Genomic DNA, 26,601 nt, shown 5'->3' with positions numbered 1-26,601 from the left:
TGAATATAGGACCTGTGTCCTAGAACCAAAACTGCTATAAACCACCATAACCAATTAGCAGATGTAACGGAGTACAAACATAATTCACAGTAGCAACAAAAGCCTTCAAACACATAAACCAGGAAATGGGAGAAGTCTGTATGAAGAAAAGTCTTAAGAATAATGACAGAACCTTGGGGTCGGTGGTCGGGGGGTGGAGGAGGGAATAATCTATATTAGTGAAAATGTCTAGTACACTCCTGAATGAAGATTCAGTGATGTAAAGGTAGCATCTCTCTCCAAGTCTTGGTATAAAGTTAGTGTGTTTATATTTGAAATACCAGTTGCTTTGTTTTAATGGACTTCAGCATGCCATCAAGTTCATTTAGAAGAAAATAAGCACAAAGAGCCCTTCTCCCCCCCCACCTGCCCCCAAAACCCCTAAGCAAAACAAACCTCGCATCTTTTGCCGTGCTAGATATTTAAAATACTTTAAAGGTGTTACAGAGAACAGACAGTATGGTGCAGTACCACTTGTGTATCTAAGAATTAGATTTAGTTAGAACATGAGTCAACTCTTCTGCAGAAATTCAGGTTTAGAACTCTTAAAGTACTCTCTGCAGATTTACAAGTTTTACTGTGACATTTTAATTTTAATTAACAATATTTGATATTAATTATCTTCAGTTATTTATTTTAACGGGATATTCTCCAAAACTCAGTTTTAGTCCATGTTCTGGGACACATCTGTTTAGATGTAAGTAATCACTTTCAACATTGAAAAACCCTTCATTTCCTGTACTTGAAGAGAAGGAAATTGGGAGAAGCTTCTTTGAAGAAGTATTAGGTTCAAATCCTACCTCCCTTACAAAGTGTATAATCTTGAGAAAAATCATGAAACAGATAATAAACTATGTCTCTCTGGGATGTTGTAGTGATAAATAATTATGTAAATAACCTAAAAAAATTTCTTCCCAGCTCTTCCTTTTCTGTTAATGGCAGCCCTGGTCTTTGTTTGCTAACCTCCTTTGTGTTGAATGACTCATGAGTCAGCAAGTTGTGGTGTTCTTCATGGCTTTTTCCTCCCCATTCTGGGGAAAGGAAGTACTTCCTTCCCGTTAAGGTTCTTAGATTAAGTGGATTGATTCTTAGTTGTTTTTCTTATCTGTTCCCTTCCAGTGACTATTGTATACTGCTGTCTGACACATTTTTGGGTTTTACTTGAGAACTGCAGTTACTTCTTGCTCTTACTGGGTCCACATTCTCTACTCATTTAATCCATTCCTCCACCACTTGCAAAAATGAGCACTTTAGTCATATAGATATTTCTGTTGCTGTCACATACCATATACCCTCTCACTTTGGTACTTTTGTTCATCTTCTTTTGCCTAGCGTGTTTTTCTTGTTTTCTTTGTATTTTCCTCTCTATCTGTTAAGCCTTGTTGGGTGTCTCTGGTCCAAATTGGTCTAATAGGTTGTTTGTGTAACACAGTTGAACTTTGTTAAACCTAAGTGTTAGCTCATTTCTGAAGTTAGGTATAATTCTTGTGTTTTCTTAGAATACTTTTATAGCTTTCTTTTTAAATACTTAAATTTTTGATCTACTTGGAATTGATCCTGATGTACAGTCCAAAGAATAGTTTCCAGATTGCTGCACAGATGGTAAATCATTTATGCAGTGATTCATTGTTTCTGCAACCAATTTTGGCACCTTTATCTTAGCTTTTATATTAAGGTCCATTTGGACTTTATAGTATATTTTTCCATTGGTCATTCTGTCACTGTACCTACCATGACCCATAATTTTCATTATGGAGACTTTGTATTATGCTTTCATATTGATAAGACCAGGACTTCACTTTCTCTTTGTAAAAGTTTTTCTTGTCTATTAGTTTTGAAAGTAATCTTTTACTGAGATCACATTACATTTATAAATTAGAGATAACCTAGGTTGTGATTTTTCACTATACTGTTTCCTGTATTTTGTAATTCTTATGTTTTACTTAAGTGTGTCAGTTGAAATTAACTTTGAAAAACCATTAAACTATGACTTCAGTAGAAGCTCAGGAAACGGAATTGTCTGTGTGGTTGCATTTTAGTTTAGCCCAATGGCCAAAGGCTCCCAAAGATACATGGTCTCTACTGGTGCTGACGGAACAGTTTGTTTCTGGCAGTGGGATTTAGAGTCCCTGAAATTCAGGTAAGTGGTTGTAATTATGTGATAAGTTTTCTTTCTTTAGTGTTTAATTTAGTCTAATGAGATGAAGTCTGATTATAAAGGGAAGTTCTATATTGTGGTTGCCTTTTTACTTTTTATTATATACAGTGTTAGTGCCCTATTGACTGTTTACAGTGTGTTGTTCATTTATTTATAAAGATTTATTTTAGAGAGTGCACAGGGGAGGGGCAAAGGGAGAGGGAAAGAGAATCTCAAGCCGACTCCACGCTTTGTGTGGAGCCTGGTGTGGGGCTTGACCTCACAACCCTGCGATCATGACCTGAGCTTAAATCAAGAGTTGATGCCTAACCGACTGAGCCACCTAGGCGCCCCTACAATGTACTATTTAGATGGATATGTGAAAGAAGCGCAGCTATTCTATCTTAGTGGGCACATTTTATGGGGGGAAAAAAGTGAGATCGTATGTATGTGAAATGTTTTGAAAAATGTTAGAGATGTGCTGTCCAGGATGGTAGCCACCAGCGGTGTGTGACTGTCGAGCACTTCAGATGTGGGTAGTGCATTCGAGGAACTGAATTATCAGTTTCATCTTAAAAACTGATACTTGATTCAGGTATCACAGAACCTTTAAGCATATTTCAAATAACCTGACTGTGAATTTAGTTTTTCAACTGTGAGTTTTATGAAACCAAATATAGATAAAGTATCTTTGATGAAAACTGCTCAAATTGAGATGTAGTATGTATTTCGTATATTGTGGAAGATTTCAAAGATGTAGTATGAAAAAAAGGATCTAAGGTTCTCAATATTTTATTCATATTGATGTGATATTCTGGATATATTAGGTTAAATGAAATAAAACTGATTTTATCTTTTTACGTTTACTGTGGCTACTGTAAAAATTTAAAGTTACACGTGTGGCTCGCATAGTTTCTGCTGAGCAGTGCTGTTCCCTGGTGGCTGTATACCCTGCCCTACAACCTGGATGGCGGGTTCACTTGCAGTCGAAGTTTTAGTCCCTCAGTTACGAGATGGGGTTGGTAGGTCCGCTCTTGCTGTGGGGTAGGGTTCTTGTGAACACAGGGATTGGACAGAGCCTTCCAGAATCTGTCCAGCTGTAATAGCATATGCAGAGATACTTGTGAGGTACTTTATAAATAAGGTTATAATATTAAATATGCTAGATTAAAACCATCATTATAAACCCTGTTAATGTGTTGAACTAATGAGTTTTGAAAATTGCATCTTCTTTTAAAGTCCACGTCCCCTGAAGTTCACGGAAAAGCCTAGACCAGGTGTTCAGATGCTTTGTTCTTCTTTTAGTGTTGGTAAGATAAATTTAGTAATTTTTCTTCTTAGTTTTATTTATCATTTATTGGATGATCGTGTTATTGCCAAGAGCATTTATCAGATGGATGGTAAATGACTTGCCCATTTCATTAGGCTTAATCCAAGATGTTTATTTCATTAGCTTTTTTTTTTTGTCTTTTACTCCCCCATTCTACCATTCTCTGATTTCTAATGGTAATCAGAGTCAGACAGCTGGCAAAAGGAGGCTTAAGGTATCCATGTGAGCCCCCTGTGTGAGATCTACCAAAACTGTGATTTTCTTGAATGGGCTGAACTGCAGATTTTTATAGTTTAAATTTGTTTTCCACTCATTTTGGTGAAATTATCGCACATTTTCTTTTCTTGTACAGTGAGCTTGTGTGGTAACCTTTCTTTTTAGGAGAAGTCAAAGATTTTCCCCCATAAAAGTCTGAAAACTTGAGTGAGTGAACTTTGTATTCTGAAGCTAGGGTTAGGTATGTGAAGCTGTTTAGAAAGCAGAGCCCCTTTGTCAGGCGTTGTCAGAGTAGCAGCACATACGGTCATTGCCACAATTAATAAAGCAGTGACAGGTAGTGAATATTTCCAGATTGAATTACTTTTTTAATTAAAGTCCCATCTGATGTATGTGTGTTTTGTTTTTTTTGTTTTTGTTTTTCCACACCATCCAGCAATTCTCCAGCACCAGCTGGGTGTCCTACAGTTCCGTTCTAAGACTATCTCCCTAAAGAACAGTGTGAGATCCTACAGGTTAAGGGCTTAGTCCTACAAGACCCCACCTCCCCCCTTTAGACCAGGTTGTCAGCTCTGCTTCTGACTGACTGGCTAAAGACCAGAGGTTCCCTCGACCCCCTCCTTGGGTTTGATTATTTTGTTAGAACAGCTTATAGAACTCAAACATTTTACTAGATTTCCAGCTTATATAAAAGGATATAATTGAGTAATAGCCCCGTGGAAGAGATGCAGAGGATGAAGTGTATGGACACTCTCTAGACACCCCACTCTTCCCAAATCTCCACATGTTCACCAGCCTGGAAGCTTTCTGAACCCTGTCCTTTAGGTTTTTTTATGGAGGTTCTGTTACATAGGAACAGTTAATTAAGTCATTGGTGATTGATTCACCTCCCTTCCTCTCCCCCTCCCCAGAGGTCAGGGGAGTGGGACCGAAAGTTCCAACCCTCTAATGACATGGTTGGTACTTCTGGCAGTCAGCACCCCCATTCTTAGGTGCTCTCCAAAAATCACTTTATTAATATAAACTCTGGTGTGGGTGAAATTGATTTGTTATGAATATCAAGATACTTTTATCAGTGTTGTTGCTTAGGAAATCTTTCCCAAGGGTTTTAGGAGCTCTGTGCCAGAAATAGGGATGAAGACCAAATACATATATTTTTTATTATAAATTAAAACATCACTGTATTATATTAATTTTAAAATGTCTTTATATAGTGAGTTAGAAAATGGATCTATTGAGATAAACTTAATTTTGGGATAAAAGGTCTTGCTTAATTTGATACAGAAATTTGATTCAGATATTTGTTACAAACTGAATTTTTAAACCTTAACATTTTTATTTCAGGTGGTATGTTTTTAGCCACAGGTAGTACTGATCATGTAATCAGAATGTATTTTTTGGGTTTTGAAGCACCTGAAAAAATCGCAGAACTTGAAAGCCACACAGTAAGTATTCATGTTATAAAATTGTATAAATTAATCATTAATAATATTCCTGTTGGTCCATAGTCAAATATTGCTAACAAAATTGTTATTGATTCTAATTTTAAATGTAGGAAGGGTTGCATATATAAAGGTGAAGGATATTATTGACAACTAAGTATGTGACTATGCTAATATATTGTGGTTATTTCAGCTTTAAGTTGAAAATCTTGATTATGACAGTTTATCTGGGTGGGTTTAGTTTCAAGGGGCCTATTCATTTTATTCACACTCATGAAATCAGAATGCTATTTTATTAATGTATAGTAAGATAGATAACTCTCAGGATTCTGGAATACCGCTCAGTGGTCAGGTCATCTTTTTTCCTATAGGAAGTTCTGTGAAATTATTTGATAAACAGTTCCAAATCACTTTAAAAGAAAAAAAAATTTTTTGTACATAAGTATCAGAGTGATGCCTTGTTTTCAGCTGCTTTATGTTTTGATCACTTTCCACATGTGAATTCTTATACAGATGTAATTCATTGTAAATATAGTTTTACATTTAGAAGGAAAGGTTTTTTTATAGTCTTGTTAGAGTCATAGTTAGGTTTTTTGCACGTAAATGTGTAGGATACGTGTTTGAATGATGGGGCTAAGCAGCACAAGTACACATTCTTGCTTTAAACCAAATGTGCTTCTAGTTCTAAAACGGAGTGGGTTTTTTTGTTTTGTTTTGTTTACAAACAAGAGTGATCACTTTTGTGTTTGTTTTCTGCCCTCCCCCCAACCCCCAGGATAAAGTTGATAGTATCCAGTTTTGTAACAATGGTGATCGGTAAGTAAGTGTGTTTGTGTTTGTGAGTGTGTTTTTAGGCAAATATACTATGCTTCATATTAGTACAGCTGATATGTCACTTTGTATATTGCAGGCACTTAGTAGAAAGTATATTAATTGAATGAAAAGTGTCCGCAGTGGGGGAAACATACTAAACAAAAAGAATTGTAGCTTCTACCGGGTCCTGTGACCAAAAGGAGCTCTCCTATCAAGTGTAAAGATAATGAAATTCCTTACGTTTGAGTAGTTAAAAAAATCTCTCTAGTCAACCACTGTTGATGTGTCATGTGACAGAATTGTCACTTAAATTATATACTCTGTTGTGGTCCCCAGTTTCTTTCAGGTGCCTTTCCTAAATTGCAGTTTTTAATATTTTCCTTAGTTAAAAGATTGATTTATTTTTACACAGTGGCCAGCATGAATTTGAGTTTAGAATGAAGATGGCTTACAATGGAGTTTTTGCTCTTACTGATTTTCCCACGCATCTTTAATTCTTCCTATTTTTTTCCCTCTCCAGGTACTACGTGTACATTGTCTTCTCAAAACTCAATCTGACAAGCTATTTGAGTTTGAAATGTGCCTTAACTCCATAGGGCCAGGCAAATTCTAGCAAACCCGATTTTTTTTCCTATCAGATTTGCTCTAAATCCCTGTCTTTTGAATTAACACTTAAACGTTTAGGCCAGCTAACAGTCAGGATAGCTACATGAAAAATGTTTTTGCTTGTGACTTTGACTGTAGTTCTTGGTGGCATGTATGTAAGTATAAGATGTTTTTCTGAATTTTTTAAGGTTCTTAAGTGGTAGCAGAGATGGAACGGCACGGATTTGGAGATTTGAGCAGTTGGAGTGGAGAAGCATTTTATTGGATATGGCAACCCGAGTCTCAGGGTGAGTGGAGACGGTTTGTTGGAATCAGGTGGCTTAATGATCACTTGGTCCTTCTCCCTGGTGGTTGGAGCCCCCAGGTCCTATGGCGAAGAGCAGTGACCTAAATGAATGGCTACTTCTTGTATATCTGATACATAGATCCATAAATCTCCTGTATCCCAAAGAATTTGTCCATACATTTATGTTTCTAGTACACTTGCCTGGTCTAGGGTAGTGACATATCAAAATTCTTACCAGTTTTTCCTGAAATGTTTCACAATTTAGTCCTTTGGAAATCCTCGTGTCTGCTTTATTTTTAATAATTGCAGGGGAAATTAAGTTCTCTGCTATGACTCAGACAATTTTATTTGGCTTCAAAATACATTTGATAATCACATTTTTTGAAATGATCTGTGGTAGGGAATGGAGAGAATGTTTACTGGAAATCTGATAATCCTTGCTCATAAACAGATCACATCTCTGCCATTTAAAAATGTTCTATCTGGATATTCAGAAGCATCTTCGTGTGAGAGTGAATACTGTCAGTCCTTGATTGGTTAAAATACTGAAGGTTATTTCATTATTAAGAAACAAATTGTAATTACATTTACCTGTGAACAATGATTTTAAGCAAAATAGGAACATCAATGTAAAAACTTTAATACAAAAATTTTTACTGAGGGGCGCCTGGGTGGCTCAGTCGTTAAGCGTCTGCATTCGGCTCAGGTCATGATCCCAGGGCCCTGGGATTGAGCCCCGCATCGGGCTCCCTGCTCGGCGGGAGGCCTGCTTCTCCCTCTCCCGCTCCCCCTGCTTGTGTTCCCTCTCTTGCTGTGTCTCTCTCTGTCAAATAAATAAAATCTTTAAAACAAATTTTTTTTTTTTACTGAGACTGGAAACTGCTCTGTTTTCTTGCTGCCATGGAGAGTGCTCTGCCAGTAATTCCTTCCAATGGTGGGAATATTCTTTTTTCATTTAAAGTTTTACATCTTTCCAATCTTGAGAAGCGGAGTTTTTTCTGTATATAAGAATTAATGGGCATATTTGTTTTAGTGTTCTAATCCTGGATGATCAACTTGATGAAGTACAATATGTCTGTTGCTTCAAGGTTACTAACAGGTGATGCCTTTTAGTTTAAAGTGAAGCATGGAGTCTTAGCCTTTACTCCATTTTGCCTCTTCTGTTACACTTTTCCCTGACCAATCTGGTTAGAATTATTCTCTTGTCTGTGTTCCATTGTGCTTATATAGATAGGTGTTACATGGCACTTCTTCCATATTCTTACAGCTGTTTTCTTTAATTGAAATATATGTTTATAATTTCTTAGGTTGTATTCTCTGATTTCAAAAAGCAGCTGGGCTTTACCTTTTCTCTGTGTAGTACTGACTACTATGGTTTACAGAGAAACTTTGCATTTCAGGCTGCAAAATATTGTAGACATTTGTATCCAAGGCCATTCTTGCCAAGAGAACCATAGTAACCATCTATAGGGAAGTGTAAAGAGATGAGTACAGTTTTATTTATAGTTCAAAAGATTGAATATCTGTGTGTCAGGCACTTTTCTAGATAACTGGGGGCTGTACAGATGCATTGCCTTCTTTCTGTCTTCCTAAAATTTCTTGTCATCTTCTCTGGAGAGAGAAACAACAAAATTAAAGCTGTTAGGGCTTGGGGTCAGGGGAAAGGAATAATAGAAAAGGGGTAGAGAGAAAAAATTTTGCATTTATGAGCAGTGGTGATGTCCTAACATATGCCTTTATTCATACTGAACTGTTTCTTTGTCACCACGAGCAGGGGGAGGGGCGGAGGGAGAGGAAGAGAGAGAATCTTAAGCAGACTCCATGCCCAGTGTCTGATTCGGGGCTCAATCCCAGGACCCTGAGATCATGACCTGAGCTGAAATCAACAGTCAGATGCTTAACCAGCTGAGCCATCCAGGCACCCCTGAGCTATTTGTTTGTTTCTTTTTTTTAAAGATTTTATTTATTTGTCAGAGAGAGAGAGAGAGCACTTGAGCAGGCAGAGGGAGAAGTAGACTCCCCGCCGAGCAAGGAGCCTGATGCGGGGCTCCATCCCAGGACCCTGGGATCATGACCTGAGCTGAAGGCAGACACTTAACCGACTGAGCCACCCAGGCGTCCCCCCTGAACTGTTTCTATAATCATCTCCTCCCCGTCTCAGTTTTGCTGTAATCTGTTTATAGATCATCGTTATGGGTCAGATGTATATTAGATATATAATAATGTATGGACATAAAACTACATTACTTCCATTAATTTTGTATTGATTGTACTTCTCAAATGAATTTACACATTGTGTATGTTTTTCTTAGGGACTTATCTTTGGAAGAAGAAAGGTTTATGAAACCCAAAGTCACAATGATCGCTTGGAATCAGAACGATAGCATTGTTGTCACAGCTGTGAACGATCATGTCCTTAAAGTGTGGAATTCTTACACAGGGCAACTGCTTCATAACTTACTGGTAGGTTGTTTTTATATAACAAATCAAGAATTTTTTTGAACTATAATTTGATTTTTGAAGCTATAATATTAACATATTAAATATGTTTCACCCACTGATTATCAAATGAGTAGAAATTTGTAGATATACTAATGTTCAAGCCACTGTTATTAATACATTTTTAAAAGCCTTTATACACGATGACAATATGGGTTTTTCATTTTAAACTTAATAACTTGCAAACCTTCATTAACTTTATGACTTTGTTGAATAAAGGGACATGCTGATGAAGTATTTGTTTTGGAGACACATCCCTTTGATTCCAGAATTATGTTATCTGCAGGACATGATGGCAGCATATTTATATGGGATATTACAAAAGGCACCAAGATGAAACATTATTTTAATATGGTAAGTGAAGTGTATCTTCATGTATGCTTGCATTGGTTTCAAGTATTTGGATCAGAAGTTTAGCCAGACACCGATCTGCATGTTTTGGCTGTTTATATTTCTAGAAATCGGGATGCTTAAAGCCTAATAAATATCCGACAGCCATACATATATACACTCATGAAATTCTTTGTGTAACTGAGTCACCCGAGGGAAGGAGTTTCAAAAGTTACTTATTTAGCCCTCTGTATATGTGCAAATGTTTTAGAATTTGTTTAAAGTCGCAAAATTATGGTAATTATACGCATTTTCACTAAATTTATTGAAATATTTGGTAATAAAACAATATTCAGTAAAGACATCTAGGGAATTAAAAACATCATTGGCGGGGCACCTGGGTGGCTCAGTCGTTGGGCGTCTGCCTTCGGCTCAGGTCATGATCCCAGGGTCCTGGGATCGAGTCCCGCATCAGGCTCCCTGCTCGGCGGGAAGCCTGCTTCTCCCTCTCCCGCTCCGCTCCCCCTGCTTTTGTCCCCTCTCTCGCTGTGTCTCTCTCTATCAAATAAATAAAATCTTTAAAAAAAAAATAAATAAAAATAAAAACATCATTGGGTTTTTCTAGCCTGTTTTCTTTTTGCACATGTAATATCCTAAAACCAAATTAGGATCCTGTTGCATATTTTTAGAATTTCTCATATATAACCACAAGCTAGTTACCAAAATCAGCAAATTTAACATTGATAAAGTAGCATTATGTAGTTCCGCTCTATATTCAAATTTTGTCAGTTGTCCTAGTAATGTCTTCTTAGTTATGTTTGGCACTTGGAGCAGTATTTAATTCAGGATCATTCATTATGTTAAGTGGCTGTATATTTTAGGTTTCTGTAATCCTCAATTCTTTTTTTCTATTTCTCACCTTTTAACTTTTGATGAGTGCAGACAAATAATGTTACAGTGTATCTGTGTTTTGTCTGCTGTTTTTTCATGATTTGATTCTGTTGCACCTTTTTTTGGTGGTGATTATTTTTATTTTTTTAGATTTTTTTTTAAATTTATTTATTTTGAGAGAGAGAGAGCACACATGAGAGGGGGCAGGGTAAGAGGGAGAAGCAGACTCCCTGCTGAGCAGGGAGCCTGATGCGGGGCTCAATCCCAGGACTCAAGGATCATGACCTGAGCTGAAGGCAGTCGCTTAACCAACTGAGCCACTCAAGCACCCTTATTTTTTTTTTTTATAACCTTATTTGTTTTTAGAGAGAGCAAGAATTCTCAAGTCTGTGAGTAGGGTGGGGAGGGGCAGAGGGAGAGAAAGAATCCCAGGCAGGCTGCATGCCCAGCCAAGAGCTGGATGCAGGGCTGGATCTCAGGACGCTGAGATCATGATCTGAGCCGAAATCAAGAGTTGGACATTTAACGGACTGAGCCACCCAGGGTGCCCTGGTAGTGGTAATTTTAAAATTTGGAAAGGTGGCATTTGCCAGGTTTCCCCACAATGAAATAGTTTTTTCTCTTTGTAACTATTAAGCTAATTTTTTCAGGAGGTATTTTGAGACTCTGTAAATATCGTATTCCTTATTACACTTTCACTCACAGTACCATCCATTGAGGGTTTTTAGTGGCATCATTCTTTCCATAGTTATTACTTGGCATTCTCGCACAGTTTTTGTAATCTTTGTTTCATTTTATGTAAAGAATGTTTTCCAAAATCTTACATATATTTTTAAGAATTTGCAGTTACATTTTTGACTGTAAATTCAGCCTTTCTCAGAAGATTACATATATAGTTAACTTAGAGTTGTTGAGTGTTTAAGTGGTTTCTGAATCAGGCACAGCAGCACCACTTCGGATATCCAGGTACATGGCTGTTTATGTAGCTCTGTGATTATTTCCTTAGGGTAAATTCTAAGGGGGTTATTGTATAAAAGAGTTTCTGTGTTGTCAAGACTATTGTTTGATCTACATATGAAATGTTTTGTAAAATTACTGTGCAGTTTATATTGAGTTCCAGTTCATAGTGTAATTCATTTTGGAGGCAGTCTAGTTGCAGGGTATAGATGAATGGTTCTTAGATCTTTTGCTTGAAGGCCATCTGAGTCCATGTGTTCCATGTTTTTGTTTTTTTTTTTTAACCTTAAAATTTTTATTTCAGTATGCTTATTTTGGACAATTTTTGACAAACAGTTTAAAATGCGGTATTTTATTTATTACCATAAAATGCATTGAAATAACTCAAATAACATGGCTGAATTGCACATGTGTAATTAGGCATCTCTGGAAGTTGCATCCCTGGGTTCAAATTATTGGAAAAATAAGTCTTTTTCAGCAATTTTTTTGTGGTCTTAAAATTTATAGGTATCTCCATTTTCTTCATTATCCTTTAAAACTCTCTCTTTTTTTTTTTTTTATTTGAGAGAGAGAGAGAACACAAGAGGGGGGAGCGGGAGAGGGAGAAGCAGACCCCCTGCTGAGCAGGGAGCCCGATGCGGGACTCGATCCAGGGACTCCAGGATCATGACCTGAGCTGAAGGCAGTCGCTTAACCAACTGAGCCACCCAGGCGCCCCTCCTTTAAAACTCTCTTTAAGAACATTACATCCTGAATTTAACTATCAAAACAGAAAACTACATTAATTAAGGCTTAAAGGAGAAAATAAGCTAACAACTTCTGAGCCAAAGAAGTCTCAAGTGGGCAACAATGATATTACTTCCAGTGAGACATACCAAACTTTGCTGTGTATACTGGGTTCTTTTATTTTTTTAAAAATTTATTTATTTATTTTAGAGAGAGAAAGAGGGTATGTGTGTGCATGCAAGCGGGGTTGGGGCGGGGGGACAGAGGGAGAGGAAGAAATCTCAAGCAGACTCCCCGCTGAGCACTGAGCCTGATGCGGGGCTCAATCTCATGACCCTGAGATTGTGACCTGAGCCGAAATCAAGAGTCGGATGCTCAGCTGACTGAGCCATCCAGGCGCTCCTGGACTGAGTTCTTACATTTACTGCTCAGCTGAGAGGCTCCCAGTTTTCTGTTAGACAGATTACATACGGTTATAAATTACTAACATTACAGTATTTCATTAAGTACATCATAATTTTCAATGTGACATCGAATTGTTCTCCAAGCACAGTTGCAGGTTGCATTTTGTCAGGAATCGTTGTGGAGGACTCTTCAAACTGCAGGTAGAAACCCAAGTGGCATGCTCTGCAAGTGCCTACTCAGGAAAATTTCCTTTTCTCCAGGTACCTTAGCAGCACTTTTGGTGCACTTAGGTCCACGTGTATGACAGGAGAGGAGCTGCCACCATCTTTGACTTGCCAGCCAAAGGCCTGGCCCCCGCCTCTGCTTTACTTGGACTGTAGGTTCCAGGCCAGGGGTGCAAAGTGGTTCCAGGGCATGGGTCGGGCTATAGTGGAGATGGCTCCTCAAAGGACTGTGTGGGTGAATATGTGTTCCTATGTTTCAACAAGAAATTGGAAGAAAGATATTTATACGGTTTATTCCTTTTTGTTATTAGAGAATACAAATTTATATACATATTATGTGTACACATAATAGGGCAGTGCCTTAAATATCCCAGTAACTTAATTTTTAAGTTTGTTAATCGGCACCCACTTGTGTGTGGTATATAGTAGTGAAGTGTTGCTTTTCAAGCAGGTATTTCGGCATGGTGTGAGTTTGTTTTGGCAGTTAGTGAGTGGAGGATTCATTTTCCAGCATTGATCAAACTTGCCCTAAAGTTTAGTTATTGGAAAGTTACAGGCTCAGACAACAAATAGGCATAGCTTTAAGCTGTTAATGAAACAACTCATTTAACTATAAGTTGGTAGTGCTAAACTAATGTAGTTTCAGTTGAAGAGCAAGAATAAAGTTGAAAAGCACTCTCTTTAAGGCAACATTCATGATGTAATTGGAGCGTCCTTACTGAAATCTGCGGTAGTTTGCAGTAAGGTAGGTGCAGGCATTTCTGTGCGCACCTGTGTGACTTGACAGCATTCTACTTTTGCGTGATGGTCAGTCATCTTCGTGGAAAGTTTAAATTGTTCGTACTGATTTTAGTTCGTGAATACCACACTTTGTTGATCTTTAATCATTTATCTTGTGGGTTGTCAGTCAATAGCCTTTTGCTATACATTAAAACAAAAGTTTATGAAATTGCTTGTCATTCACTTCTAAGAAGTAAAGGAAGCCTTTACTTTGGATTGACTTATGATCTTTCATTCTGTGATTCTGAGAGCTCATTCTTAGAATACCTTTCAAGATTTTTTTCTAGGCTAGTGGTATCTGAAATGAATTTTATTTTCTGAAAATATTATGTGCTTAATGCAGAATTTGTTTTTAAATATTTTTTTTCATAAGTGATATATTTGGGGGTGCCTGCATGCCTTAGTTGGTTAAGCATCTGACTCTTGATCTTAGCTCAGGTCTAGATCTCAGGGTCATGAGATCAAGCCCCTCATTGAACTCATTGAAAAAAGAAAAAGTGATATTTATAGCAGGCAGATGACATGAAAGCAGTTGATAAAGCAAAAGCACTCGTGTAGAATTGGCTATAACTTTTTCCCTCTGTGTTTCCTAGATTGAAGGGCAAGGACATGGAGCGGTCTTTGACTGTAAGTTTTCACAGGATGGACAGCATTTTGCCTGTACAGATTCTCATGGACACCTTCTGATATTTGGTTTTGGATGCAGCAAGCCATATGAAAAGGTCTTTTTTTTTTTGTAGCATTTTAACCACTTTTACAAAATTATAATTCCAGTGTAGTTAACATACAGTAGCTTCAGGTGTACAGTATAGAGATTCAGCAATTCTGTATATTACTCAGTGCTCATCAAAATAAGTGTACTCTTAATCCCATTCATCTATTTCACTCATCTCCCTGCCCACCTCCCTCTGGTAACCATCTATTCTCTATATTAAGAGTCTGTTTTTTGGTTTGTCTCGAAAAGGTCATTCTTAATACTTTTTTACAGTAGTAAAGTAAGTAGTTATAAAGGATGTTTTGGAAATAGGTGTATTGATTTGGTTTCCTTGTTTTTTTTCGAATTATAAATAACTTTAATATTTGTATTCTTTAACATATATAAACCTCAAAATGTCAATCTGTGAACTTCTTTTTTTCAGATTCCTGATCAGATGTTCTTCCATACTGACTATCGACCACTGATTAGGGATTCTAATAATTATGTCTTAGATGAGCAAACTCAGCAAGCTCCTCACCTTATGCCTCCACCATTCTTGGTAGATGTAGATGGAAATCCTCATCCAACTAAGTATCAGAGATTAGTACCAGGTCGAGAAAATTCTGCAGATGAACATTTGGTTCCACAGCTAGGCTATGTGGCAACAAGTAAGTGCAATCTTTTTTTTTTTTTTTCTTTCACTTTTTATTCGAAAAATGTAAAAAATAATATGCAGAACTCACACACTTTTAGATTTATCAGTTAATAGTTTGTAATACTTGTTTTATCATTCTATTTCTAGATACATGTAATTGTTTTTAACCATTTGAGAGATAAGTTTTCAACCACATGTTCATTTATCCCTAAATACTTCAATATGTGTTTTCTAAGAACAAAGGTATTCTCTTATGTAACCGTAAGCAATTATCAAAAGTAGGACGTTTAACACTGTAATACTGTTATTAAGTCTATGGTCTGTAATCAAATTTTGTCTGTTATTCTGATGCCTGTTAACTTTTATTGTTCTACTTTGATGTGGATCTCAGTTTGGGACTGCACATTAAACTTAGCTGTCCTTGGTGAAGTTCAGGTTGTGCTTTTTTTTTTTTTTTTTAAGTTTTATTTATTTTTAAGTAATCTCTACACCTAGTGTGGGGCTCAAATTCATGACCCCAAGATGAAGAATTACATGCTCTTCCGACTGAGCCAGCGAGGCACCCCCCGGTTGTACATTTTTTGATAGAATACAGTATAAATGATGATGTAGTGTTCTTGGAGCATCATGTCAGGGTGCTTATGATTGTGCTTTGTCCAAATATTTGTGATGTTTTCTTTGAAAACTTGGTTAAGGTGGTGCCTGCTAAGTTTTCCTCTACAAAGTTATTTTTCTCTTCGTAATCAGTAAATTTGTGGGGAGATATGATGTAAATAACCTGTTCCTTACCAAACTTTACCTATAAGTTTTAGGATCCATTGATGATTTTTGCCTGAATCAGTTGTTCTAAAGGTTGCAAAATGGTTGTTTTCTAACTTTATGGTCATTGCATCTGCATTTTATTAGTCTGCCTTTTATATGTTTATGTAGTTCATTAAGTTTTAATATGGACTTAAGGGTTGTTATATAGTGGGTTATAATCCATAATGGTCATTATTTTGTTGCTCATTATTTTTAGATTTGAGTGTGAGAGTCTCTTCAGGCTGCGTGTTCCCTTTCCTGAGTCCCTTGAACACTTCCTTAACTTTCTGGTGCAAGATGTTTGAGTCCCGTCTTGTACTTTGCCTGGCCTAGTCAAGGGCAGAATTTTTGTTTTGTTTTGTTTTTTTGTATTTGTTACCACAGTGTAGTGTTTCTCCATACAGATGTTATTAAGCAAAGAAAAAAATGCTTCTTTTTTGTTTGGATGAGGTTTGTTTTACTAAAAGTTAATCACCAGTTATCACTGTGTGTTTACTGTTTCAAGTGTTTATTTTTTATTATTTTAATTGAAGTATAGTACATACAACAAAATTCACCAATTTTAAGTGTGCAAGTCAAATGAGTTTGGCAAATGTTAAACAATCAGGTAACCACCACTACAGGCAAGGTATAGAATGTTTCCAGTGCCCTCAAAAGTTCTGTTGGGCTTTTTAAATTAATTAATTTTTATTTTTATTTAAATTCATTAACAATGTATTATTAGTTTCAGAGATAGAGGTCAGTGATTCATCAGTCTTACATATAACACCCAGTGCTCTTTACATCACGTGCCCTCCTTAATGTCCATCACCCAGGTCCCTCCCCCCACCCCCACCAACCCTCAGTTTTTTCCTAGGATTTAGAGTCCCTTATGGTTTGTCTCCCTCTCTGATTTCATCTTGTTTTATTTTTTCCTCTCTTCCTCTATGACCCTCTGTTTTGTTTCTTAAATTCTGTATGTGAGTGAGTTCATAATGATAATTGTCTTTCTCTGACTGACTTATTTCGCTTAGCATAATACCTTCTAGCTCCATCCAGGTCCTTGCAAATGGCAAGATTTCGTGTTTTTTTTGTTGGCTGCATAATATTCCTCTGTGTGTGTGTGTGTGTGTGTGTGCGCGCGCGCATGTATGTATGTATGTATACACTACATCTTCTTTATTCATCTGTTGATGGGCATCTGGGCTCTTTCCATAGTTTGGCTATTGTGGACATTGCTGCTATAAACATTGGGGTACAGGTTCTTTTGGGCCTTTTTGGAATCTTCTGCTGGTCTATGCATACTTCCAGTTCTAAAACTCAGAACAGTTAAAAATGTGTGTTTAAGGCAATGAAGAATACAATGATTCTTTATCCTTTAACAGTAATGACTACTATTTTGTCACTTTTATTTTGTCTTTTTGAGGAATTTTGTATAAATGGAGTTGTACAATACTAAATCTTTTGTATCTGGCTTCTTAGCATGGTGCTTTTGAGATTCATTTTTGTTGCACAGATTAGTTGTTTGTTCCTGTTTGTTGATAGTGTACCATGGTATGTGTATACCCTCATTCATTCAGTAACAATTGAAGGACAGTTGGCTTTTTTCCATTTTGGGGTTATTATAAGGAGTGCTGAAATATCAAATTACCATGTGGGCTTATCTTATGTCCTTTGGTTCTGTTAGTTTTGCTTTATGTATCTTAAAGTTCTGTTATTAGGTGCACATTTCAGATTGTCCTCTGGGTGAATTCTTTTATCATTATGAATTGTTCCTTTTTCCCTTGGTAGTATTTCTTCTTTTGAAGACTTTTTCTTTGTTTCATATTAACATGCTAATCCAGCCAGTTTTGATGAGTATTGTCATCAATACTCATAAGCAGATGCTTAACCAACTGAACCACCCAGTAGAACCCTACTTTAATATTTCAGTATTTGAATAACATTATGTCAATTAGAAACAGTTATCATTCTGATATTTGCCACATTCCATTTAAGTGTTCTGTGCTGTGAATGAAAAGTTCTATAGACCTTGGGTTTTTGCGGAGAGGGGGAGAGGACTAGAAGTCTCCTTTTCTACTGTTTTCCCTTTGGTTCCAAGTTGTAGTCTTAGGAATCTTTTGTTATTCCCAGTTCTAATTAAAACCTTTTTAACCTTTTAGATTAGGGCTCCACTTTTTGCTTTCTTAGCTCATTTTTTGAAAATAAAAAAAATAGTGCTTTTAAGATAGTCTTAGTTATGACATTTAGTTCTTGTAAGTTCTTCATTGATTGCCATGGTAAAATGGAGATGTTATCAGTGAGATATAAGGGAATTTAACTCAAATAGTAGGATGCAAATATTTTTTCTCCTGAAACAGTACATGACATTTTTTAGTTTCTGGATCTGTTACTATGGAGGCTAGGTTATATTTTTGCATTCTTTTTGCTAATACCCTATTAATTTCAGTCTGGGGGGGGGTTCTCTTTATAAGTTGCTGGGTGCTTGGTCTGTGTTATATGTTATGTTCAAAGAAGATGCATTTTATATGGGAGGATATGTAAGGAATTGTTTGCATGAAAAAGTTAGTGTTTAGATAATTTTTCCAGACCCCACAACCATCTAACACTTTTTATCCATTAATATTAACTAAACCTGTGATTTCAAAAATAAAGAAGCAAAGGCACTTGTAAAAAATCTGATTTTTTGTACTTGAAGAGAAGCATGCCTAAGAGATAAGAGTAACTTAAGCTTAGTGGGAGAGGCATGTGTAGCTATCTCCCTCAGCGGCACCTGCTCTCAGGACACTTGGGCTGGGAGAGCTACAGCCTTAGTTTGTTGAAGCGTATTACTCTTTTTTTAAAAAATTTTTTTAAGAGAGTAGAGGAGAAATGCCACTGCTTTTCTCTACATCAGAAGTTACACATTTTTGCTCTGGTCTTGTCAGAGACCTTGGGAAATAAAGAGTTTAATGAAATCTATCTTACGTGAGGCAAGGGGAGTGTTAGTGTGAAACAGCATATTAAAGCTTCCACTGAAACTTCCACAGGTTTCCATGTGCTTACCTCAGGGGTTTCAGAGGCTCTGTTGAGGTTTTTGTGGTGTTTGGTATAAAGGAAGGGTTTCATTTGTTTTGAATCTTTTCTCTGATCCAGTTAATTATGAATATATAGGATATTTTTAATTGCTTATTTTTTATTTTTTTATTTTTATTTAATGATTTTATTTATTTATTAGAAATGAGAGAGAGAGCACGCGGGTACATGAGCAGAGGGAAGAGGGAGAAGCAGGCTCCCTGCTGAGCCGGGAACCTGATGTGGGGCTTGATTCCAGGACCCCGGGATCAGGACCTGAGCCGAAGGCAGATGCTCGACCGACTGAGCCACCCAGGCGCCCCAGTTGCTTATTTTTTTAAAAGAAATCTGATAATTGCTAATATTTTTAATTGTAGTTTTCTGAAAGTTTGTTTTTCTGTTCATGTTTATTATGATTTTGTGTTATGGTTGTGAATTTACAGGTGATGGAGAGGTGATTGAACAAATTATAAGCCTACAAACCAATGATAATGGTGAACGAAGCCCAGAATCCAGTGTTCTTGATGGAATGATAAGACAGTTGCAGCAGCAGCAGGATCAGAGAATGGGAGCAGATCAGGATACTATTCCAGGTGGACTTCCAAGTGGAGAAGAAACACCGCGAAGAGGTAAAATATCTGAGAAATATTTTGTCTTATTATGGCTGAAATTGAAGAGTAAATGAAGTAATTTTCAGGTACATGCAATGTGAAAAATTTTAACTGTATTTTGTAACTTTAGTAGTCTGAGAGTAACTTCATTAGGTGTGAAGTTGATGATGTACTAGCAAATGGACATTTGATTTTCAAGTACTTTGAAAGGCTGTTAAAACCTTTTTTGCTCTAAAATAAGAGTATTTACAAAATTGTATTGAGTAAAGAACAAAGTTTTTTGTTTTTTGTTTTTTTTTAAGGAAAACTACAGTTCTAGGTTTCCCTTTAAACATTTTTAGTTAAAAAAAAATTAGTTGGGTAGAGCATGAAATGTTTCTTACGGAACCAGAAGGCTTGAAGTGAATTTTCGGGGTGAGGTTTTTGATCCTGTAGTATAGTATTAGTTACTTTTTAGGAGTGAGAGTACTGGAGGGGAGCAGACCGTGGTTATGCAAATGGAAACTTGTTGTGGAAGATGAGAGAAGCCTCAAGTGCCACAGAGGTCATCCCTGCCATGTCACACCTGCTCAGGGTACTCGGCCGCTAATTTCAGTACCTTTCCTTGCCAAATGTTTCCACTTGTCTACAGAAAAGAAAAAGCAAATTCTCCCAATAGACAGGTTAAATATTTTGGGCAGGAATACTGCAAGTTGATGCTGTGTTCTTCTCTGCCTTGCTTTTTCCCCTTGACACAATATATTCTAGAAATCACTTCATATCCACTCACAGCACTGCTCATCCTTTTTTATAGCTTCATAGTACTCCACTCTGTGGAATAACTGTTCTTTGTAATTAATGTTTATGACCATTTGAGTTATTTCTCAGACTTGCTATTTACGAAGTGATGTGATCAATAACCTGTGCATATGTTTTCTTCACATTGTTGGAGAATAATACTATAATTTGGGCAGTTAAATTTAGAATTTATTGTTGGTTCTCAATTCAAAACATGTTTCTTAAATATCAGTATATTTTAATATAAATATTTGGATTGATAGGGGCCTTTAAGGGGTACCTGTGTGGCTCAGATGGTTAAGCGTCCCAACTCTTGGTATCAGCTCAGGTCTTGGATCTCTGGGTTGTGAGTTCAAGCCCCGTGTTGGGCTCCATGCTGGATGTGGAGCCTACTTAAAAAAAAAAACCAAAAAAACAAAATAGGGTCATATAATGTTCTCTTCAGTAGATGAAGTGTGGTGCAATGCAAGTTGGTTCACATTTGATTGGTAAACAGAGTGCTGTACCTAGAAGAATGCAGGGGTTGTGTTCAGTCATGTGGATTTTGCCCTGGCCCAGGAGAGCTGGCAGAGTTGAAGTAGAATTTTATAGGCTCCTGCAGGCAAGGATATAGCTCCCAGTTTCTCTGTTGCGTTAATAGCAGGAGGCCCTTCATACAGTATTTTAATAAAACAAGCACTTTATCTAGGACACCGTTGTTCTCCATCCTTCATCCTGCTGACTTCCACTCATGGGGGGTTGTCCTGCCTCCTCTGCCCAGGCTTGGGGCTCACTGTTGTCTGCGATGCCCTGTCCACTCTCTCAGCTCCAGTTCAAGTGCTGCCAGCATTTCCCCAGTCTGCATTTTGTGAAGTTTTAATATCCACTCTGGCGGCTTGCCTGCCTGAGTGGCTCAGATTATCTCTTAAAGTCAGAGGTAATGTTGGTGTTTGAGCTTTTGTTATGAAGCCACCACAGTTTGAGGAGACTGTCATGCAATGCTAATTTTTCCAAAAAGATGTGTTTTTAGTGTACAGTTTTGAAGAAGACAAAGCCTTTAGGATGGCAAATAAAGCATTACAGTAGAAAATACCTGTACATTAAAAGATTCAAGAAGTCTAATAAAAGTAGAAGTTGAAGTTAATGTTTGTTCTGTATTTTGATAGTTACATTATGATTTTTACAAAGTTTTTTGGATTTGTATTTTTGGTGTGTATCTTATTAGGACTGTATATGCCTATTAATGTGTTAAATGCATATTAGATTGAAATTTGGGAATCAATTTTGACAATTTTCCTGCAGGTTTTAGAAGACTGAGCTTAGACATCCAGTCCCCTCCAAATATTGGTCTGCGTCGTAGCGGACAAGTAGAAGGTGTTCGTCAAATGCATCAGAATGCTCCTCGTAGTCAGATTGCTACAGAACGTGACCTGCAGGCTTGGAAACGAAGAGTGGTTGTACCAGAGGTACCACTAGGCATATTTAGGTTTGTTTTAGGATATCTATTAATATTGTTTTCTTTTTACAGAAATATATCTATATGGTTATTTACATGTTTTTTACTCCATTAGTGGTATAAATAATCATATAAATATATTTTAGTAATGGGTCGGAATCTATTTTAATTGTGGTAGGAAAATGTCGAAATTGTTCTCTTAAGTTTTTACTGTGGTAAATTTTTTCTTAACCTTTCCTGTTCCATCTTTACAAATACCCGCTTTTCTCCCTTCAGTGTTATTTTGAAATAAATCCCAGGTGTATCGTTTTGTTCATAAATATGTCTAATTCTAAAAGATAAGGAATTATCTTTAATATTACCACAGTGCCATTATCAGTACCTTAAAAAAATAATTGCTCTGTAGAACCAAATGTCCCGTCAGTGTTTAAATTTCCAATTATTTTTAGTTCTTTTGCAAGACTGTTTCTTCAGTGGCATAATTTTGTCAAAAGGCACGTAATATATATTCTCTTTCCGTGACGCCAGCAGGCATTGGTGCTCACTGGCTAGATTCATTAACTCATTAGGGGCCATAAAACAGCGATCACTCAACTCTGTGAAGTCTTCGTTTGTTACAGTGGGTACTTCTAAAAAAGAAATTTACCCAAATGTACTGTTTGATTATCTAGTGGTAAAGTTCATATAAAAAAGACAAGATAGATGCTTCTTTTGCTTTATTTACTTTCAAAATGAAGATTTACTCTCACCCCCAGTAATGACCAGTTTGTGTTCTCCGCTATATAAATCACACTGCTGTGATTTAGCTTATTTCTAATATCCTTATTAAGTTTTTCTATCTCTGGCCAGGAGGAGCCTCTTCAAGGTACCTCCTGAGTCCTTTTGAAATGACGGTAGGATCCTTCTGTGGTGCCCCTGCTATCAGGCATGGCAAGGTGTTACAGGTTCGTCTTATAAATTTCTCATCCTGGATGTAGAATCGTTCTTGAAGTAGCCTGATTTTCTTTTAGTGGGAAATATTTTATAATTATAGTCTGGGCAGTAGGGTCTTTCTTTCTACTGAGGTGTTACCTGCTGATATTTGAGTTAATGAAATGGAGGTAGCAAATGTTGCTTTTCACTGATACCTGAAATGTTCAGTATTCTGTTATGTCTCATAATAACTAATACTTTGAAGATTATTTTGTAAAGGTATGTCCTCCATGTGTTTAGGCAGAAGAGTTTCAGTGATTGGTGGAGGGATGTAGTACTTACATATTGTATGGTGAATTTAAGAATGTTTACAAATACACGATAAAATAATGAAAAGCAAAATCTGGTATTGGGATGAGAAATACAGAAAATCACCGTCATGTATGTACTGTGCTATAATTAAGCCTTAAAATTGTGTCTGAGTTGCATAGTCATCAGAACCAAAAGTGTCATTTTGGGATACTTTTTGTTGTCAAAACCAAGGGAAGCAAACAAGTACCAAGAGGGAGAGATCTGAAGAATACTTCCTTAAACAGGCATATATTTATTCTCTTAACATGGAAGACTGGAAATAGTTTTAGGCTGGAATCATGGTTCCCTGGTTAATCAGGGACTCAGGCTCCCCTGTTTCTGATCTCCATCTGGGAGTATGGCTTCCAGGCTTAAAGTCACCTCAGAGTCCAGGATAGCTGGACTTTATACAGTAGCCATCAATATCTGCATTTGTGATAGAGGTGGAGATTTAGGCCAGAAAAAGGAAGAGGGAGGCAAAAAGGACATTTCTTGTTGAGAGACTTCATTTAAGCAGCCTTAATAGTCGGACATGACCTTTTCTGTTCATAACTCATTGGTGAGAATGTTGTCATATGGCCGTATTTAGCTACAGAGGAGGCTAGGTGATAGTTTGTATTTAGAGCAGCAAACAGCCTAGATAAAAACTGAGGTTCTGTTTCAAAGGAAGAAAAGGAGAATGGAGTTTTTGCATCAACTACTGTCTGCTATAATAAAATTTTCCCAAAGAAGAGCGTAGCTCATTGTAGTGCTATATTCTAAAATACATGTGAGATTTTGTAAGGGAGATGCTGAGTAATCTAGTAATGGTCAGTGCTCTTGATGACAGTCCTTTTAGTGGGAGCAATAGGAATTTTACCTGTTTTCTTAGTGTGGTATTTGATGAGGATCAAGAGAAAATTAAAGTTTTGTTTTCCAACTATAAAAGTAGTATGTGTCCATTGTGAAAAACTTAGGTAGTAGATGAAAGTGTGAGACAATCAATCAATGACCCTAATATGCAGAATGTTGAGCAAACAGTATTGCTTGCCAGTAGACACAGTTCTGGTTGGGGCTGGATTCCAGGCATGTAGTTTGTCTTAATTCAGTAATAGTAGAAGCTCTCTTCATTCTGTTCATGCTAATTCTGTGATCTTTATCTTTTTTCTTAACTGACCATCTCATTTAGCCATGAAATTGCACAGAGTTGAAGATGATACTCATGAAGGCCTAGAGTGTTCCCTTGCTTTATTATTGAGAATGAAGTGTATGTAGTGTTTCATTTTCAAAACAAAGGGAAGCATACAGCTATGGAGTAGAATTCCATTTGGCTGCGAGTGAAAACCTTATATAGTTCCTTAAATACACATAAAATTGGTGACACAGACCACTTGTGAAGGGCTGAGTCTGATTTAGAGCTGCTCTGTAGATACAGTGTTGCTCATCTCCAGTGGGCTGGAGATGTACGTTGAGGAAAATGCCCTAAGGTAAAAACTGATTGCAGTTTTTACCTTAGGGCATTTGTGCATATTCTCTTTCTGAGCATCTGCTTGTATCTTGGATTATGGCCAATGTGTCAGTTTTGAAACTGGCCAAGTGGGGTTTTAAAGTGAACACAAACACAAAGCCATATGTTTTCAGCAATGTTCAAATTAGAGAAAAAGGACATTCAGTCACTTGAATTCCCTAACCATGGAGAAGGAAAAAGAACTTCAGTACCTTCCTCATGGTGGAAGGTCCCTTGTTTTGAAATTGGTCACAGTAACAATCTTTTGTATCATGTGAGTTGAGAGAGAGAGGTGATTAGAAGTACTAGTAACACTGCTGTTCTGATTTTCTACAAATTATAAAACATGCAGTTTGAATAAATTTGGAGGAGGATTCTGCTTTTATTTCTTTAGAGAAAGTAATTGCAGTCTTGGAAAATTCATAGGGAGATTTTGAGTAGCTAATATGAAAAATCCTGTTTTGAGTTGGCTATACTGGGTCAGTGAAAATATAAACAATTATTTCTGTATTAAATATGAAACATAGGGAGTGCCTGGGTGGCTCAGTCCATTAAGCGTTTGCCTTCAGCTCAGGTCATGATCCCAGGGTCCTGGAATCGAGCCCCGCATCGGGCTCCCTGATCTTCCGGGAGCCTGCTTCTCCCTCTCCCTTTGCCTACTACCTCCTGCTCGCTCCCCCTGCTTGTGCTCTCTCTCTGTCAAATAAATAAATAAAGTCTTCAAAAAAAAATATGAAACATAGGACCTCCTAACTGCCTCTGCGATTATATTAAATTTCTAACATAAAGTATAGCTTGGTTTGTTTTATTATAACTTTAAAATTTTTCTGTATTAATTTAAAAAGTATATAACCTTATGCCCAAAATCACAATGATTATTTTTTTCCTCTTTATATCCTTTACTTTATCCATCAGTTCACTAACCAATATAACTGGATACTTATATTTGTAGGAAGTTGGAAGACTTCAGAATAGAGAAAGGTGAAGAGGAAAGAAATCTTTATATAATAGGAAGGAAAAGGAAGACTCTCCAGCTCACACAAAAGGTAACCTAAAATCTCTTTTCTTAGGAATAACTAGAAATTAAACTGAATTTGTACTTTTTTTTTTTTTTTTTTATCAGTGAGAGTATTAGTAACTTTTGCCTGAAGTAGGATATTTCTTGCTCAAGGTCTTCTGTTTTGGATTTAAAATAGTAGACATAAGGTTGTACAGCTGTTAGGAAAGAGTAGTCTGAATGAAACTTGAGGGAAGGACATAGCTAATACCTAACAGTGCTAAAGGATTTTAGAAAACTCCTGTCTGATGACCACTCAGGTTAAGAACTGGAACATTACAAGCCCATTGCATGCATTTCAGGTCCATTCCCACTTGCTGACTGCCACAGCTAGCCAACCATTTGATGTCTAAAACTGCTGGTTAGCTTTGTCTATTTCTGAAGTTTGTCCAGATGATGCGTTTAAAAAAAAACCTTAGATGTTACAATGATTTGTGACCCTCCAAAGCTCATTGTCCCAAAGAAAATCTCATTCCTTAATATTTAGTTTCTCTTGATTTTCATGAGCATCACATGAGCAGTATTAACATTGATTCATGGAAGATGCCCAATGTTTGCAAGATCAGTGCTATAGAACTTTGTTGGAAAGTGGTTGTGTTTCCAGGACTTGCTCTCAGTTGACCTCTCAGTCTTGAAGGCATGTCATGACAGATGGCCTGTGCATGCCTAGCTGCCATGACATGCCTTGTCGTTTCAGCTTGATGCTTGATAATTTTGTATATGACTTGGGCTTTGAGAATGAAGTAAAAATAGTGTTTAATTTAAAAGTGATTTAACTCATTATGTCAAGTATGAAAAGAAAAAACATGTTGACTGGAATGAATATCTTTGGCCTGAGTTAGGATGTTTTCTCATGAAAAAAATTTGAAAGTTAAATTCACTAAAATAATTTTTAAGAAACTAATAAGGGGCGCCTGGGTGGCTCAGTTGGTTAAGCGACTGCCTTCGGCTCAGGTCATGATCCTGGAGTCCCTGGATCGAGTCCCGCATCGGGCTCCCTGCTCGGCAGGGAGCCTGCTTCTGCCTCTGACCCTCCCCCCTCTCATGTGCTCTCTCTCTCTCTCATTCTCTCTGTCTCAAATAAATAAATAAAATCTTTAAAAAA

The 26,601-nt window shown here is 37.0% G+C and overlaps 1 protein-coding gene across 1 annotated transcript in view; it reads left to right on the top strand.

The window, feature by feature from the left end:
• The window catches only part of BRWD1 (bromodomain and WD repeat domain containing 1), a 109,785-nt gene that overhangs the window by 33,690 nt on the left and 49,494 nt on the right, over positions 1-26,601 (top strand). Inside the window, exons 9-20 of the mRNA XM_081819706.1 lie at positions 2,079-2,179; positions 3,416-3,486; positions 5,067-5,167; positions 5,940-5,980; positions 6,772-6,870; positions 9,182-9,332; positions 9,588-9,722; positions 14,275-14,403; positions 14,821-15,046; positions 19,311-19,496; positions 21,537-21,720; positions 25,392-25,485. Of these exons, the coding sequence (XP_081675832.1) occupies positions 2,079-2,179; positions 3,416-3,486; positions 5,067-5,167; positions 5,940-5,980; positions 6,772-6,870; positions 9,182-9,332; positions 9,588-9,722; positions 14,275-14,403; positions 14,821-15,046; positions 19,311-19,496; positions 21,537-21,720; positions 25,392-25,485 (1,518 nt within the window). The remainder of the gene's footprint in view (positions 1-2,078; positions 2,180-3,415; positions 3,487-5,066; positions 5,168-5,939; positions 5,981-6,771; positions 6,871-9,181; positions 9,333-9,587; positions 9,723-14,274; positions 14,404-14,820; positions 15,047-19,310; positions 19,497-21,536; positions 21,721-25,391; positions 25,486-26,601) is intronic.

This window comes from Leptonychotes weddellii, chromosome 1 (assembly GCF_054177405.1).
Source record: "Leptonychotes weddellii isolate Sample4059 chromosome 1, ASM5417740v2, whole genome shotgun sequence".
NCBI lineage: Eukaryota > Metazoa > Chordata > Mammalia > Carnivora > Phocidae > Leptonychotes > Leptonychotes weddellii.
The sequence above is the reverse complement of the archived record's forward strand: the minus strand, read 5'-3'. Positions and strand labels throughout refer to the sequence as shown.